The following is a 19,012-nucleotide window of genomic DNA, read 5'->3' on the forward strand; positions in this document are numbered from 1 at the left end:
GGTCACCCAGAGTCAGGAGCTGGGGTGGAGGCGCTGTGGTGCCTGGTTGAGGAATCATGGATTTCTCCTAACAGAGGTGTTGGGAAGAATGCCAGCTATGGTGTTAATTCCTCCTGCTTTGAATTTGGGACTGCCACTTTTGTCCTCCCAAAATTCATATGCTGAAGCCCGAAGTGATGGTATTTGGAAGTGTGTCTTTGGGAGGTAATCAGGTCATGAGAGTGTAGACCCCATGATTGGATTAGTGTCCTAAGAAGAGGAAGAGAGCAGCTTAGCTTGGTGGGTTTTGGCCCATAGTCTCTTACGAGGCCACATTCAAGACGTCAGCTGGGATTATAGGCCTCTGAAGCCTTCATTGGGGCTGGAGGACCTGCTTCCCTGTGGCTCACTCACATGACTGGCCAGCTGATGTTGGCTTTTGGCGGGAGGCCTCAGTTCTCCACCATGGGGCACTCTCCACAGGGCCACCTGAGGATCGTCATGGCTTGACTATCTGTCTCCCCCAGAGCAAGGGATCCATGACAAAGCAAGGTGTGAGTAGCGATGTTTTATGGCTAATACTTGGAAGTCACACAGCACCCATTTACAGTAATCTGTTCATTGTGTGGTGTGTCCTGACGCACTGTGGGACAAGAACACACAAGGGTGTGAGCATGAGGAGGCAAGGCTCAGGGGAACGATCTTGGAGGCTGATAGTGTGTTTCCACAACAGAATGAAGTGTTTTGGTGTTCAGCCGCATTCATTTATTTATGGTGTCTTTCTGTGCCCCAGCCACATGCCAGCCCTGTGTTAGGTGCTGGGAATGTGGCTGTGAACAGGACAGACAAGGTCCCTGCCTCATGGGACCCACAGTCTAACTAGGAAGATAGATATTAATTCCCCAAGTCATGATTCCATCACAGTTTTCATAAACGCTGTAAAAGAAAAGAAGGAAAGGAACGGAGTTCAATGAGAACACATGATGTGGGGCTCATGTAGCCTGGGGCAGGGATGGAAGGTGGTTGTCCGTGAGAATGTCCTCCCCTCTGTGTTTCTGGGGCACTTTGCACTGAGGTCCACCCTGGTGCTGCTTCAGTTTTTTTCCCCCACCCCTAGCTCCCCAGCAAATAGTGAGCTCCTCAGGAGCAAAGATGTCACCTTGATGCAGCTCCGTGTCCCCAGTGCCTGGCCCAGAGCTGAGCGCACACTAGGGGTTCAGTGTGTGTGAGCTGAGTGACTGCACGATCTGACGCCTGCAGAGACCTCTTCTCAGAGGCTGTGTTTGGGGCCGGGGAGAGGGCGAGTGTGGAAGAGATAGGATCCAACTGAGGATGAAATAGAGCAAATCTGCCGCCCTCCTGTGCAGGTACTACTCTTTAATGGCCTCTGCCCCCTTGTGGCTGTTTTCAGGAGCAGCATGGAAAGAGCCCCCAGAGTTGAATTCTGACTTGGAAGCTATGATCCGATGGGGCCTAACTAGCATCTGCCGTGGTGCATTGGGTTTCCTTGGCTTCTTCAGCTTACCCATCAATGGAAACTGGCTGTTTTGGCAGCAGTGAGAAGCATAGTCATTATCACAGAGCTCCTGCTTGTTGCGTGCTTATTATGTGCTGGGCGTGGCAATGTGCATTCTCGCCATCACGTTGTACCGCAGGGCCTTTGATTCTGCTGCCTGCTGTGCTTCTCTCTGGACATCCCCACCTCCTGTGGGTGCCTGCTCAGGTTTCCTCCTCATCAGAGGCCCTACCTGACCATCATGTCTTGAGGTGCACCCTTCATCTTCTCAGCCCCCTTCATCATCAGGCCTCTTCATCTTCTCACCTGGCTGCATTTCTAACCTTTATTGTACTGATCATATCTACTTATTTTAAATATGGACTCTGGGCACCAGAGTCCATGTTTTAAATATGAGCACCTGGGTACTTCAGTGGTTAAGAATCCGACTCTTGGTTTCTGCTCAGGTCATGATCTCAGGGTCCTGGGATCAAGCCCCACATTAGGACTCTATGCTTAGCAGGGAGTCTGCTTGAAATTCTCTCTCTCCCTCTCTATTCCTTCCCCCAATCATGCTCTCTCTTTCTAAAAATAAATAAATACATCTTAAAAAAATACAAATTCTTAGTCTTAGTCTGCTTGGGTTTCTATAACAAAAAAGCCATAGACTGGCGGGGTTTAACAACAAGCATTTATTTCTCACAGTTCTGGAGAACTGCACTTGGCTGGGAGTCCACGATCAAGGCACCAATGGGTCCAGTTCTTGGGAAGGGCCCAGTTCCTGATTAGTAGACAGCTGCCTGGGACGCCTGGGTGGCTCAGTTGGTTAAGTAGACAGCTGCCTTTTTGCTGTATCCTCACATAGCCAAGAAAGAGAGGGGGTGATCTCTTTTCCTCTTCTTATAAGGTCACTAATCCCATCATGGGGGCTCTACCCTCATGACCCATTCACCTCCCAAAGACCCTGCCTCTATGTTAGGGCTTCAGTGTATGAATTTTTGGGAGACACAAACATTCGGTTAATGGCACATAGAGAGATAAGTAAAGGGGTCACAATGTTTGTCTAGGGGAGTAAGACATTAGAATTCTCTGGTTAGTTGAAATATAAAATTTCATAGTGGGAACAGAAATCGTGTTGAAAGCCTCATCCCTTTATAATTTACAGAGTGTTTCCTTTTCCTTTTTCTTTTTTTCTTAATTTAAAAATTTTTATTAACATATAATGTATTATTAGCCCCAGGGGTCAGGACTGTGAATCGCCAGGTTTACATACTTCATAGCACATACGTTCCCCAATGTCCATAACTCCCCCCACCCCGCAACCCTGTTTGTTTTGTGAGATTAAGAGTCTCTTATGGTTTCTCTCCCTCCCGATCCCATCTTGTTTCATTTATTCTTTTCCTACCCCCCAGACCCCCATGTTGCATCTCCACTTCCTCATATCAGGGAGATCATATGACAGTTGTCTTTCTCCGATTGACTTATTTCGCTAAGCATAATACCCTCTAGTTCCATCCACGTCATCGCAAATGGCAAGATTTCATTTCTTTTGATGGTTGCATAGTATTCCATTGTATATATATACCACATCTTCTTTATCCATTCATCTGTTGATGGACATCTAGGTTCTTTCCATAGTTTGGCGATTGTGGACATTGTTGCTATGAACATTCGGGTGCATGTGCCCCTTCGGATCACTACATTTGTATCTTTAGAGTAAATACCCAGTAGTGCAATTGCTGGGTCGTAGGGTAGCTTTATTTTCAACTTTTTGAGGAACCTCCATGCTGTTTTCCAGAGTGGTTGCACCTACAGAGTGTTTTCTTATGACGTAACTCATTTAGCCCTTTCTTAAAACATCGTGAGGAATGCAGGACATGTATCCTGCCTTTAAAGCTGTTTTCTAGAAGCAGCTCTGGCCCTTAGAGGCTGAATGAGGGAGTCAGGACCAGGCAGAGAGAGGCTGGCATTCACATCGTGCCCTGGAATCCTGAATCCGGAGCTTTGTCTCTGTACCGTGTTATCAGTGATAAACCACAGTGGCCATCAGGGTCTGCAGTCCTATGAAAATGACTCTCATGACACAGCTTTGCTTACACCCTTTCCAAAATGAGTAGACACAACTGTTGCCATTGGCTGTTCCCATTCCCTTTGTCCTTTCTTTCTAGGTTCCCTTTTGCAGGGCTGTGCAGAGTCTAGCTGAGGAATGGGGAGAGGCTAAAGCAGTGTATTTTTTCAAATCTCACCATGAGCTTATATTTAATTTCATCAGAGAGCTCTACTCTGCTCCCCTAATCTAAAATATGCACCCCTACAGCCTTCCTGTCTCTTGAGAGTACCCTGGACTTTTCTGTCACAGTGCTCATTCCAATCCTGAACTAGACTCCAATCCAAGCTCATTAGCAGAAAAACCTTAAGAGGAAGAAGGTGAAACCTGCCACAATCCAGCAGGCAGTCGGGGGATGTGCGATCAGTGTGTGTTCTGGGAAGAGTAAGAGGGAATTGTATAGGGAACAAACAGGGCTGCTAGAAGAGCGGTGGGTGGGAGATGGGGTGATGGGCATGAAGGAGGGGGCTTGATGTCATGAATACTGGGTATTATATGTAAGCGATGAATCACTCAATTCTACCCCTGAAACTAATAATCCAGTATATGTTAATGGAATTTAAATTAAAAAAAAAAAAAAGGAATTCTGTAGAAACTACAAAGGGAGACACAGAGGAAACCACATCAGCCTTGTCCCTTGAAGGTTTGTAATGTGTGTTCTAGAAGCACAGTGGCTGCCTGTCCTCCCCTTACCGCACTATGTCCTCTTAGTGGGGATGCTGTGGAAGTTTCATCCAGCCAGGCGGCTGTGACGTGCTGAGCAACCGCCTTCTCTGAAAACGAGTAATGATCGGTTTGCCCTTAATGCCTCATCTCTTGCTCATTCACCAGTAGACTGTAGTATGGTTTAATAATTTTTTTTCTTAATTAATAAAGCTGACCACCAACAGTCAGCTCCCTGGGAGTGCTCATCATCTCCAGCTTGTCCTCTTCTACCTCCTCCCAGAGACCACACCTGGGTCCTCCTTGCCTCCTTTTCTATGTCAGTTCTAACATAAGATCCTGTATGCACAGTTTTTGTCCATCTCTGTTTTTTCCTTATTAGTACTAACACAAAAGGACCAGAGCAAGGTTTTGACCTCCTGTGATCCCAGAGTTATCTGGAACCAGAATCCCAAGATACCATTCCTGCATTTCTGCAGAAGATGGTTCCTGAGATTCACGTCATGTGTGCACTTAGCTGTGAAGATAGGAAGAGGATTAAGAGTGTGTCCCTGCTTTCATGGAACACACATATTGTTGGAAAGGTAGGCCTTAAAGAAATAACACCGACCCCATCACGTGCCTTTTGTTGGGCGTCTCACCATGACTGTGGGCTAAGGTGGTGCTGAGTGTTTTCCACATTTCAGCTTTCACCTGGACAACCTTGAGAGGTAAGTGTTGTGACTTAAAAGTGCATGTGAGGAAAATGACTTGGAGAGGTTTGGTAACACAGCAGAGGGGCCAGCATTCTAGGGGAGGTCTGTCTGACTGGAAAGCCTGCAGTCTCTCCACCTGTCATGACAGGAAGCTGGTGTCAGGAGGACAGGAGCTGGATCACAGAGCAACTTGTTCTTTCGGGACATTTGCATTTGGCTTGTGATGGGTGAATGGGCATCCATTAGTTGGAGAAAGGGGAGAAGGACATGAAAGTCGAGGAAGGGCATGAATAAAGGCCTGGGTAGAAAAGCGTCCAGAGTGGGACCCCAGGCAGAGAACTCAGGATGCGGGAAATGGTGAGGTCTGAGGCCAAAGCAGGGGCTGGGGCCACAGTGTGCAGGACCTTGGCACCCGGGCTTGGACTCCGTCCTGTGGAGCAGGCCGTGGGGAGACTACAGATAATACACAAGATACGACAAGATGGAGGATTGAAAGCTCAGAGGCCTTCAGAGTCCAGGCAGTAACAAGCGAGGCAGTGGGCTGGTTCATTATTGCTGAGGGTGCTTTGGGCCAGGCACAATTCTGAGTTCTGGGGGTACAGAACATAAAGGTGCTAGAAGCTTCTTCCGGGAGCTTATACCCTCTTGTGTCTGTGTTTGTGATGGAGAAGTGTTTTAACTCTAGATACTGACAGGTACTTGAGAGGAGAGGGTGATGGTCTGAGAAGGCTCTGGGGCCCTGCCATTGGGGCGGAGACCTGAAAGGTGAGGCGCTGCTGTGCAAAGGATGAGATCTGTAAGAGACAGGGTATGAGGTAGCCCAGAGCAAGGCCCTGGAACTAGACTGCACAGTAATGGATCTGGTTCTGCCACTTACAAGCTGTGTGGCCTTAGGGAGGTCACCTAACCTCCCTGTGCCTCAGGTACCTCTACTACCCCTTAGGGTCATGAAGAGAACTACATGAGTTAGCACCTGTAAAATGTTTAGACTGGCCCCTGGGCATGGAAGGTCCTAGAAGGGGAGCCAATGCTGTTGGAATCCTTGTTACTGGTATAGCACAGCATTCCAGGCAGGAGGAGCAAGTGAGAAGGCACTGACGTGGGAATAGCTTTGGTGGCTTTGGGAGGGAGAAAGGAGGCTACAGCAACGTGGTCAAGTAGCAGATGAGGAGAGGAGATGAGGTTAGATCAGGGAAGGATGTGTAGGCAGTGATTTGAACACAGTGAGAAGTGCTGGAGGGATGTCAGCAGGGAAGCCATGCAGTCTGAGGGACTGGTGGCAGACGGAGAAGGGGCGAGAGTAGAGCGGGAGAGCCCGGGATGATGCTGGGGTCATCTACACAAAGGACCGTGGGTGCTTGGGCCCAAGTTTTAGGAGAGGGGCTGGAAGGAGTGGTAGGAGTTAGGAGATATTTTAGAGGTAAGCGATATAGGCCTTATTGGCAGAAGGGCTATGGGTATGATGGAAGGAATGGAAATTATGTAACTTCACACATTTTTGTCTTGATCAGCTATGGTGGGGAAAGGAGGGTTGGGGGGTGATGGTGGCATTTACCGAGCTGAGAAAGCCTGGGGAAGAGCAAGATTTCTGGGAGAAACGCAGTCCTCTTTGGCCATGTGCTGTCTGAGAGTCCTAATGCATGGGTCTCAGGTAGGCAGCGGGGATGCAGCCCTGCTGGTGTGAGTGGCAGGGATTCATGCCACAGTGGCTAGCTGTTCCCAAGGGAATTTAGACCTTTTACTCTTGAACACTTGCTCGCCAAGTTCAGTGCACCTGCCTCCAGTTTGTGACTCTCCTTACCCCAAGTGATTCCCAAACTTCCATCCAGTCAAGAAGATAAATTGCCAAGCCAGGATCATTTTGCAGGTTGAAAGTGGGGCTCTTTGGCATCTGCGGAGGAGGAGAGGTCCTGGTAGCCTGCCAGTCTTTGTCCCAGGGCTTCTGTGGCTTCATGGCCAGACCCGGCTTCCTGCACTCCTTCGCTAGCCCTTCACTCAGCTGCCGTGTGTTCAGGCCCTGCATGAGACTGGAGGGAAATCGTCTGGCAGATATGGGCTCCACTGTGGGGAGCTCAGCCCAGTGGACATCTGAGTTCCTGTGCAAGGGTACAGTGACCTGTGCCTAGTTTTATTTGTTCCATGCCTTTGATCGGCTCAGCCTACAGCTGGTCAGTAACGGCGTGATGATCTATGCTGCTGGACAGAACAGTGCCAGCAGCACGTGCCTGAGCCAAGCTCGGGAGCTGAGTGTGCACGCCAGCCCTTCTGGGCTCAAGGTCCTGCAAGGAGCATGCGTGAAGACGGAGCAGCTCCAGTGAGTGCCGCTTGGACTGGACATGGACTTCTTACCTGGGAACTGGGGAGCTCTTGGCTCATTTTGGGCTTTGCACCCTGCTGGCGGCATGCTTGGCATGGGGAGTGGTTTTCTGGTTCAGCTCTGTTCTTTGTCAGGCCCATGGAGGGGTCTGAGCTTCCGTCTCCCTCTCTGCTTGGACACCCTTCTCGCATGCATACACTCTCAGTGTCTGTCCTCCAGTAGGTTTTAAAGTCACACTGTGAACAGTTCTTCCTCACAAAGCTGCTGAAAGAAACCAAAGGAATTGGATGTTAGATTCCATAGTGTATGTTTTCAAAACCATGCTGGAGCTTTCTCTTAGAAAGTGTGCTTGGCTGTTCCTTTTCTAAGTGGGTTATGTCCTTTAACACCTCCCTATTCAGAGTGGGGTCTAGGACCCACACCATTGGCATCACCTAGGAGCTTGTTTGAAATGCAGAGTCTCAGGCCCCACTTCTTTTTAATCTGCATTTTGATAAGATCCTCAAGTGATTTTTATGCACAGTAAAGTCTGAGGTGATGTGCTTCAGACAGCGGCCTTCTGGAAAATACTCAGTCTTGGACAGCTCCTGACTATACAGTCCACGAGATGGTTCCCAGATGCCCTTTGTCTCCTGAGAAGATGGGGATGTGGCTTAGCCTGAAGATCACTGTGAAGGTGAATATTGTTCACCTGAAGGCGAATGTTGTTCCAGCAATGGGTGGCTGAGGCCTACTTGAAATAACACATATAGGGGCACCTGGGTGACTCAGTTGGTTAAGCCTCTGCCTTCAGCTCAGGTCATGATCCCAGGGTCCTGGAATTGAGCCCTGCATTGGGCTCCCTGTTAAGCAGAGAGAATGCTTGTCCCTCTCCCTCTGCCCTTCTGCCCTGCTTGTGTTCCCCCTTTCTCAAATAAATAAAATCTTAAAAAAAAAAAAGACACACACATATTCTCTTCTTTTGGCAATGATTTAAGTGACTTGACTTTTGTGGGTGAAGGCCTCCAGTTATTTTTGTCAAATGAGGGGGGACTGGGTGTGTCAGTCTGGGGATGAGAGGACCAAGTGGCTGAGGTCAAGACAGTTGTCATCGAATGTTTCATCAAAGCCAAGAGCCCTCAAAGATTGTACAGCGGGTTAAAGGTGAAGGAGCCTATCTCCAGAGGGGGTGTACTCCCATTCCTAAGGGTGATTCAGGCATGAGCTTGCCATCCTCTTATCTGGGATAATGTAGGAGATCCAAACAGGACATGTGGAGTTTAATCGGACGCCTTTTAACATGCATTCCAGCTGTGGTAACTACAGAGGAAGGAGCAGAATGGCTCACAGAACTCAGTTTCATGCCCAGCTTTCCCATTTACTAGCCCTGTTTTGGACAAATTACTTATCTTTCCTAAGCTTCAGTTCCCTCATCTGAAAATAGGGATAATAATACTCACCCCGGGGCGCCTGGGTGGCTCAGCGGGTTAAAGCCTCTGCCTTCAGCTCAGGTCATGATCCCAGGGTCCTGGGATCGAGCCCCGCATCGGGCTCTCTGCTTGGCTGGGAGCCTGCTTCCTCCTCTCTCTCTCTCTGCCTGCCTCTCTGCCTACTTGTAATCTCTATCTGTCAAATAAATAAATCTTAAAAAAAAATAAAATAAAATAATACTCACCCCATGGGCTCGTGTGAACATTAATGAAAATTATGGACGTAAAGTTCCTACCAGCGCCTGGCGTGATGTGGGGGTGTAAAACATTTTCACGTCCCTGTTCTTCTTCTTTATACTTTTCTTTGCCTTGTTTGGAGTGAGCTCTAGTTAGTGAACAGTTTGGACAGCCAGCTTGATACTGGGTTTTAATCTCATACAGTTCTGATTCTTGTTCTTCTGTGAACAAGGACCTTTCATTTAGCATTTGGCAGAATTTGGATCAGGTCATGTATTAATATTATGTTTCCCCAACTTGGCCTCAGGCTCTGCGAGGTTAGGGTCCAGTACCTTGACCAGGTGGTTTCCACAGAAATACCAGCACCATGATACATTTATTTTGTAACTACTCCAGTAATCCATGTCAGGAAACTCCATGCCCGACCTTTGGGTCTCAGCTGGACTCCTGGCCACCTATGGGCCAGGAATGTCCATCCTTGTATCCAGTATAGCAACAGGGAAGGGGGGACCCAGGGGGGACTCAACAGAGGTTAATCAGTTGTTTGATCTAAGTCAGAGGACGCCGTGAAAAGTCAGTTTGAAACCCAACAACTTGGAAAGAGGGATCAGGAAAAGGAAGCAAGAGAGCGATTGAAATAAATAAATTTCACTTTTTCATAATATTCCGTTTTGTTCCATAAAGGATTGGTGCCTACAGCAAAATAGAAATAAAATATAATTTGTGGAATGAGGTAGGATATAGGTAAATAAACAAACGTATAAAATCAGGGTCAGGGAAGAAAGAAATACATTTCACGAGTCTTCCCATATGACCCAAATTCCTCCAAATTAAAAAAAGAAAGTAAAGGAAAAATGTTTCCCAAGCAGTCTTCTCAGGTTGGCAAAGGCTTGTATAATTTTCCTTCTGTCTGTGTTTCACTGCACGCTAGGCTGAGTGAACCAGTGAGCTGTTCTGCCCTCTGGCAAGTAAGCCTTGCCCTCTGTAAGGATTTGCCCATTACCCTAGGAGAGAAAGGCCTGGAAGGTGCACCATCCCTGCCACTCTCAAATTATCAGCCCTGATGAGTCATCACTACAAATTGGTTTTATTTTCTTTTGTGCAAGAGCTTGATTCAGAGTCGATTTGACAGCCAAATTGGCCCGGAAGGTATAATGAGGCGATGCCGAGCATCTCTGAATATAGAAGGGGGGGAAGGAACAGGCTGAGGGGTGGTGATGTCTTTTATGTCATTTGGGCACCAGTTCCAGCTGGATTGCAGAGCTCTGTTCTGTGTAAGGAACAGGAGAGCAGGGTGCATTCCTCTGTGAGCTCCTAATTTGAGGCTAAGTGGGGAGGAGACAAGGGCCTCTCCTACCAGGTCCGGGGAGTAGTCGGGCTCAGCAAACAGTAGTAACACTCAAGTGCTGAGATGTGGCAGGGAGCACACGGGTCAGGAGCACAGGGTCTGGAGTAATGGAGCACTGGATTCAGTTTCCAGATCTGCCACTCACTAGTTTCATCTCGGGCAATTTTACTCAAGTTCTCAAAGACTCAGTTTCTGCATCTGGAAAATGGGAAAATAGTAGCAATAACCTCAGAGAGTTGCTGTGAAGATAAAATTAGGTAACAAAGGAGCAGAACTTCGTCTGGTCCTTAGTTATTACACAGCTAGCATTTCTCCTTTTAAGCAACCCCAACAACGTATTTTAGATAAGTGTTTAACTCAGTTATCTTTGTGAATTAGGCATGCTGTGGCCCTATTCTTTGATGTGCCAGGTAAGCTGACGGACTTTCCGATGTACCCGTCCGCCCTTCCCCTCCGCCTCCCCTGTCCCGCCCACCGCAGGCTTTGATCATATGTCAGACTGGGCTTCAGAAGCCTCCTTGACACAGCACTTTTACATTTTTGTGCTTAAAATGGATCCTGGGGTTGTCAGGCATTGATATTTACCAAACCCAGCAGGGGGGAAAGGAAGCCAGACCCTTTACTTCCCCCTCGAACACACCTCCATGTGGGAGTTAAAAAGACTGACTACACCCCTTTCCCTGAGAATGCTGGGCTCGGAGCCGGAGACACGGATATGTTTCCGACTCCGCTCCTTGGCTCTGGTCTGATCTTGGACAAGTCACTTGATCCCTTGGAATGTCAGTTGCTTCCCCCGTTAAAGAGAACCGGCCTCTTGGAGCTGTATTTGTGAGCTGTAGTGCTTCTCATGCTAACACGAATCTGATTCTTGTTCCTATTCCCTTGTCCCTATTTTCTCCCTAGGGAGGATATAAGAGGGTTAGGGAGTCAGCTGGTAGCTGGGGCTCTTACACGAACAAGGCAGTGAAGGTCCTTCCTTTGTGTCTGGCGTCTCCCTCTTCTGGATGCCATTGCTGTGAGTCCTGGCGCCCGCACCCGCCTCTCAGAAGGACCCCTCTCTACTGACGGTCTCTGGGCTTGTGCCAGGTAGGAGGTCCCGGGCAGGTGACCTCCTCCACTCTCTGGAGGCCAGTAGGTGGCTTTCGGAGGGGTGGTGGTGCTAGGGGCTTGAGGGAGAGGGGCAGGCCTCAGTAAGATGTTTCTCCAGGTGTCGCCCTCTCCGGAGCATGGCTCCAGTGTGCCTGCCCCTCTTGGGAAGCAGAGAAGCTAAACGGAAAGAACATGGACTTTGGAGCAAGATACACCTGGCTTTGGACTGGAGTTCTGCCATACAACTGCAGGTTCTTAGAAAAGTTACCTGACTTCTGAATTCCAGTGGCCTGAGTACATTTCACGTGGGAATGGCAGTCTCAGTGTGAAGGCAGGGGCCGGGACTTGTTGTTCACAGCCTTACCTGGTAACTACAGTTGAGTCAGGGCTTGATAAACATTGCTTAATATTTCTGAGGGCTGCATTGATACCTACAGCCCATGTAAGTGCTCACTGTGTGCTAGCGTCCTTCCACCTTCCTCCTCCACTTCTTCCAGTTCTTGGTGCCCATTGTATTCCAGGCGGTAGTTTGGTAGAAGGTTGGTCATCAACTTGTATGATAAATATTGCGTGCCAGGCATTTAGGCACTGGGGGTGGGGGGGGCGGTGGGTAGAGAATCCATGCTCTGAGTTTTGCTTGCATCACCACGACCATGGGATCATGATCATGGCCTTCTTCCCTGGTGCTGGTCGGGAGAATCCATTGTAGTGGCAGGAGGAAGGCAAAACACCCAGTGAAGGAAGTACAGAGCATATGAGAAGGTGACAGTGCTTGGGGCAGGAGCAGAGCAGGGAAGGGGAATGGGCGCAGGGAAGAGGGGGAGTTGGGAGTTGTGATCTTAGTAATGAGATCACGGAAGGCCTTGCTTAGAAGGGGACAGCTTAGCAAATGTGATATCTTGGGCCAAGTCTCTTTCTCCCCAGCATCCAGCCAGTTTTCCTTGCCATTGCCTGGGTTTTTGCAAGCTGAAGGCAATGTGAGCAGTTCTGAGCTTCGTCTTTTATAGTAACTTAGGAAGGTGTCTAGAACCTCATTCTAAGGCTCTCTTCTCAGGGAGTCCCTTGTGCCTGGCTTTCTGGCCCACCAGGCTTCCCAAAGCACGTCCCCTCGAGCGGTTCCTGGGCTGGCCTCAGAGACTGTGGCAAAGCAGCAGACAAGCCACGCACGGGGCAGATTTCCTTTCAGGAAGCCAGACTCTGTTCCCGGCTCGCTTGCTAACCGTGTTTTGGCCGTCGCACCCAGTACCCCAGCTGCGTTTATACTCGCCCAGGTGCCGGAGCTTCCAAAACAAGGGCGGTGGTGTTTTGGGGCCTACTTTTGGTTACAAAGCAGTGTGCACCTGCCCAGGCCACCACCACAACTGTTTGGACCACCCTCCCTCCTGTTCTGATGGCCTGGATTGTTCGCAGCTGAGCTGGGACCTCATGGCCAGGGACTGGGGTGCTCATTGTCCTGAGTTAACTTCCTGTCTCTCCTGCCTCTCTCTCAACGGTCTCCATGGCAAGCCCTTCCTTTCAGATTTGCTTCTGGCCATTTTGTCTTTTTGGGGAGGGGGGGGCAGGGAGTGTGCACTATGACAGACATACCAAGGGCATACTTCATTTACAGGGCTGCTTTTCTCATAAGAGTGTAGCTTCTGAGGAAATTGATTAAAACCCAGACTCCTGTCCCCACTTGGAGGGATTCTGATACAGGGTTTCTGGGTTGGGACCAAGGAATCTGCACCATCATCATCATCATTATAATTTTTAAGTCCGTTCGCAAGCTCATGGTAGATAGACCCAGACTGAAAGGCATCCCTTCCCCCCCTAACTTATTTGTATGTCAAGATGGAGTGAAATCTACTATGGTAGTCCCCCCAGAGCTTTGCCTAGTGCTGGGCTTATAGTTGGTGCTCAGGATACGTGTGGAAGTGGGAGGCAATCTTTTTTTTTTTTTTTTAAGATTTTATTTATTTATTTGACAGAGAGAGAGATCACAAGTAGGCAGAGCAGCAGGCAGAGAGAGAGAAACAGACTCCTTGCTGAGCAGAGAGCCCCATGCGGGGCTCAATCCCAGGACCCTGAGATCACGACCTGAGCCAAAGCAGAGGTTTAACCCACTGATCCACTCAGGCACCCCTAAATCGTTTTATAAGAAACCCTTCTCAATGTGAAGAGTTGCTCACTAATGGGTCCCCACAATTATGTTTGCAGTCTGAACAGTTGATTTTTTTCTTAATGCAGAGGCATATCTCTTCAGGCTTTTGATGACAAAACAAAAGCATCCTGAAAAGAAGAACTGAGTAGGGATGATTGTTTTGAAGGAATTTGAGCCACACCTTCCTTCCCGAATGTTGCTTTGGTAACGATATGTGAAGTTACACTATCAGTGCCTCTCAGCTGCTCAGGGGGATCGGGGGCCCCTTAACAGGTGTGAAGCTTGGGTCCCATCCCCAAGGCTCTGTTTCATTGGGCCAGGGTGTGGCCTAGGCATCAGGATTTTAAGAAGTTCCCTAGGAAATTCCCATGCGTGGCCAGGTTTGCAAATCCCTGACTTAGAAAGTGTGGAACTTCTTGTAAAGGAGAGTGGGAGACTTGTCTCTTGAATCTTAGAGGGAGTCCTCTTGGACTGAGATGGAAAGTCCCCTGGATTTTGTGATCCAAGACTGCTTGGGAAACTGAATCTAAAACATAATTTGTATGAATAAATAGACATACACATACAGTATCTAAAATGTTAATGTATATCAAATAATAGTTAATTGTTTTCTATCCCTTTAATAAAACATTTTTCCTGATTATAAACGTGGTACACGACTATCATAAACTATTAGGTTTATGCAGAAAACCTATATATAGTATATAGTATATATATATAGTATATAGTATAATATATATATAGTACATATATTATATATATATACTATATATATATAGTATATATATAGTATATAGTATATAGTATAAAATAGGTTAAAAATCTCCCCAAATGTCAGCATACAGAAGAAATAACTATTAGTATATCTCATACACATCTTTCCACTTGTTTCTCTTTGCCTGTAGAGACATGCAGCCTAGACCTACAATTCAGTGTCAATGGAATCAATGATATATACAGGTCTGGGTGTTTTGCCCAACAGTATGATATGGATAAATTTCCTTAAATCCTCATAATCACTTTTATGAGATTTTTGCCAAACGCAAGCTCTAATTGGGTCTGATGAATGGATCATTTACTTTGCTGTTAAGACTTGCTGTATAGGGGCGCCTGGGGCTCAGTGGGTTAAGCCTCTGCCTTGGGCTCAGGTCGTGATCTCAGGGTCTTGGGATCAAGGCCTGCATTAGGCTCTCTGCTCATCAGGGAGCCTGCTTCCCCTTCTCTCTGCCTACTTGTGATCTCTCTCTGTCCAAAAAAAAAAAAAAAAAAAAAAAAGAAAAGACTGCTGTATATCTATATATTTAAAATAAAGGGCAAACAGCAGAGGCCGAGGGCCCCTGTGTTGGTCAAGAAGCGTGGATGTGTCTGAGCAGTCGGTGAGCTGGGCACAGAGAGCTCAGCAACCACTTTTTGTAGTGTTGGTCTCTATTGAGTTTTAGTTTCATTATTTAGGCTTTTAAACAGTTTTTGTTTTCATTTGCTTTGTGGACCACGCCGAGAATAGAGAACGTTGTCTAGTGCCAGTCGACAGAGCTGCCTCCTGAACATGCAGGAGGCGGAACCACCTGGAGGGGGCGTCTCGGCGGTGATCCATTGCTGGCCCTTGGACTGGATAGCTATTCAGTTATTGAGAAAAGACAACAAGTCTGAAGGATTCTCTGGCAAATAGAATGAGTTGAGAAGAATAGATGGGGCCAGGTGTTGCCTACCAGGTCCCATTAGCTGGATTGTGTCTTGTAAGTGTTGGGACATGACTGGAGACCTTGGTGTAAGGGAGTGTGGTATTAGGAAAATAATACCACTGGCATGTTTCTTTCTGAGTAGAGACAACCCTCTTGATACTTCACTGGCCTAGATCTGGATTCCTGCCTCTCCTGGTGTGATTTGGATCTGGGTCAGCAATTCCCATCCTTGGGTGGGGTGGTGGGGAGAGGAGGGAAAAGGTCTTGCCTGAGGAAACAGTCATTGCTGCATGTGAAATTGTGACTGCAATTGTCATATGTCACTGTGTCCCCTTCCTTCCCACAGGGAAAATGCTCATCCTCCAAGCTGAACATTTTAGTGGGTGCTAGTGTTTTCAGCAATGGCAGTGGTCTTTGTTTTCCTACTTTAAAAGCAGCTCATCATTTTCTGCAGCAAATATTTTTGGGGGAAAACCCTTGCTCTGTTTTCTTTCCTTAGCGTTTTATGATGTTTAAAGAGGAAACCATTTGAACTCAAGGCCAGGGAAACTCATGTCTATACCTTACTAGGGCTTGCTTCTCCCTCCCTCTCTCGCCCTCTTTCTTTTTGAAATGCTGGGAGGTAGTGGGAGCAGGCTGCAATGTCATCTCCCCCTGCTGGTCGTTTTGTGTAATGTCTTGTTGGTAATCTACAAAGCCAGCGCAGACAATGGGCCATGCAAATGACAGAAAAGTAGACCCAGATTGGATCCATTAACTTTAAAAATTTGTCCACACATAGTGCATTGTGAAATCTTTAGCTTTGTGAGAGGGTGAAAGGATTTTATTTTTTTTTTAACTCCTTCCATTCTTTGCCCATTGATGTAATGTTTACAAAGCGGTTATTTCTTTTGTGTGGCTACTGCAGCTTTGCGTGCATTCATGATTACAGCAATCCCTTCTATTCTGCCACTTAATGAGTGGTTTTTCTTTTTTCTTTTTGGTAAGTTAAAATGAACAGGTTTTCCCAGTTAATTGCTTTGGGTGCTCTGTTCAAGTTGACCACAAGTATCTGTGCCTGTTTACTATGAGTATATAAAACAACCAAGCTGTAATCCTTATGAACATTAAAGTGATATTTAATGTGAGTGAAGCTTGTGTTTCTACTTGATGATCGATCTCTGTTTTTAATCACAAAGGTGGTGTTCATAAATAGGGGATTTTCATAATGACTCTATCCGCATGGTAAATTATATAGAGACATTTCAGAGGAGGGTGAAATGCTGAGAAACTTTAAGGGTAAGGTTTTTCTAGAGCAGTTCTCTGAACAATTCCACTCCCCTCGCCCCTTTTAAACTTCTCTGTTTGGGAGCATCTAAATTTAAACTAATAAAAACTAATCTTGTTGTTACCTTCTGAAATCCTGTCTTGGCTTTGCCCCTGTGTGCTGAGCAGATTGGATTTATGGGGTGGTTGCATTTATGTGTTTCAAGACAGTCTGATAAGAGGAAGCTTGAACCAGCTTGGAACTCAGGCATTCTCGCCTCTGACCACGGAGGTGCAAGTCAGTTCCCACCTCGAGGCATAGTAAACTATGATACAAGAGATATTGTTTCGGTCCTCTCCAGCTTTATTCAAATGCACTCATCAAAATGATTAAGACATTTACCCTCATTTAGACATTGAGAGCAACCCCGGAAATAAGAGAAAGAGAGAAGTGAAGTCGCTTTTATTGTCTTACAAAGATCCTCAAACATAGTTTAATGTCAAATCATCCAGAGGGTTAGCTGTAAGTTGGGCGTATTCTGTGGACTATGTGTCTTGTTCTTATTGCATTGTCTGCCTTTTCTTTTTTCTCCAGTTGCAAATGAAGCTGGAGACAAGACCGCCAGACCCCTTGCCCGCTTCTCCCGTGAGTAGATCTTGTTTCACTCCTTTCCTGGCCTCCTTCAGAGGCCTTTTTTACCTGCACGCTCCACCGCTCTAATCCTGACAGGTGTCGGTAGAACACTGTCAATAAAAGAGTCATATAAAAAATATCTTCATCGGGTTAATATTTCATTTGAGCCCCACCGCGGGTGAGCTATTCATTGCTCTTGCCTTTTCAATCCTTAGAACCATGTGTGGTTTATCAAACTGTGCTCTAGTGTTTTGCTATGCCAAGTGGGGTCCTGGGAGCCACAGAACTAGCATGCCTGGGGATTTTTAGAAATGCAGAGCCCCAGGCCCAAGGAATCAGAATTTGAATGGAACAACCCCCTAGGTGATTTCTGTGCACGTTTGAGTTTGAGAACTGCCCATTGGGAGTCCCTGCAGTGGAGCTGGGCTTTTTATGAGGATAGAGTGAGGAAAAGTATGTGAAATGCATGCAGTCGCCAAGGTCCACACATGTGTGAAACCGTCATCACCACCCAAAGTGATTTAGGGGCTGCCTCCACAGGGTTTCCCTCCTTTAGGTGACATTTTTGAAGCTCAGATAGATTGAATGGTTTTCCTTGGGATCCCATAAGGGTCTTGGAGCTCCCCAACAATTACTCTGGACTCTTCTGTCTCCCGGTCTTGATCGTAATGGGAGAACAGGAGTCAAACACTTCTCAGTGTTTTCTGTGCTCCTGCGACCAGCAAACCACACAGCCAATTAACGCTGTCCCTGGAATGAAAACCCAGATCCTAACAAGGGAGCAAAAATACCAGAGGTTGAGCAGAGCTGGGTGGAGGTGCTCCCCAAGGCCTGGAGCAGAGAAATGGTGGGGCTGTCCATCGAAATGGATGGATTTTTCTTTCCTTCTCCATCGGTACTTGCTGGCTTTTGCTTAAAGTAATTTCATGGCTACTTTCTGGGCCTCAGTTTTCCCATCTGGAAACCAGAAAATTCATACCCATCTTCTCTGCTTTATAAAACGCTTACCTACTTTTGAAGTCATGGCACACAAATTCCCCATCACTGCATAGTTTGCATAAAGTAGATCAAGTCGTGAGTGTGGATACCACCAGAGTAAGCCTCAATGCCTAGAACTGAAAGTATCATTTCTCTATCTACAGGGCTTTCTTCTAAATTCTGCCTTCCAGCTCTGCTGGGGAGGCTTCAAAACTTTTGAGACTGATTCCTAGAAATGGTTTTTATAGAACTGTAATAATACATAGTAATGCGAGAGCATTAAGTGCTCACATTTTAGAAGCTGTGAAATAAAACACTCGTTTCTCACTGCCCTCCTACCTGGAACTTTACTTCCCAAAATAAGTATCTCATCCCACAACTCATTGAGAATGATGAATATGCTTTTAGTCCCTTTCTTTATCTCCTGAGCAGTAGTCAGGCAAATTAATAAGCTGAAATCATAATCCAACCACTCTGCATGCCTGGTGGTGCTCCCACCTCTGTGAGGGTGACTGGAGCTTTTTTTTTTTTAATGATTTTTCTTAAGATTTTATTTATTTATTTGAGAGAGAGCGTGCAAGAGAGAGCAGAGAGCACAAGCGGGGAGTCGGGAGGACAGAGGGAGAAGCAGACTCCCAGCAGAGCAGGGAACTTGATCCCAGGACTCGGAGATCATAACCTGAGCAGAAGGCAGAGATGCAACCGATGAGCTGCCCAGGTGCTCGTGAAGCCAGAATGACAGCTGCAGCAGCTGGTTCCTTCCCAGACAGAAGAGGTTGACTTTGCTTGTAAATAGCTTCCACCACTTCTGAATTGTGTGTCTGGGTTGGAAGGATGATATGTCACTCAAAAGCTTATTCATAGAAGATAAGTGAGGACATGAGAGAAGCAAAATATATAGGCAAAAAGTAATTAGTGGCAAACCAGTCAAGTTGGGTTGTTTCTGGAACCAAAAAAAAAAGAAAAGAAAAAAACTTCCGGAATGTGCCATGTT

General features: G+C 47.0%; 1 protein-coding gene across 6 annotated transcripts in view; it reads left to right on the forward strand.

Moving 5' to 3' along the window:
- PDE1C (phosphodiesterase 1C) overlaps positions 1–19,012 on the forward strand; it is a 536,493-nt gene that overhangs the window by 87,750 nt on the left and 429,731 nt on the right. For 5 of the 6 annotated variants that reach the window (XM_046020562.1, XM_046020563.1, XM_046020565.1 and 2 more), the window contains exon 2: positions 17,002–17,052. The exons of the other annotated variant lie outside the window; for it this stretch is intronic. In XM_046020562.1, the coding sequence (XP_045876518.1) occupies positions 17,002–17,052 (51 nt within the window). The remainder of the gene's footprint in view (positions 1–17,001; positions 17,053–19,012) is intronic. 6 annotated transcript variants of the gene reach the window in all.

The sequence above is a fragment of the Meles meles genome, chromosome 10 (assembly GCF_922984935.1).
Source record: "Meles meles chromosome 10, mMelMel3.1 paternal haplotype, whole genome shotgun sequence".
Classification (NCBI taxonomy): Eukaryota; Metazoa; Chordata; class Mammalia; order Carnivora; family Mustelidae; genus Meles; species Meles meles.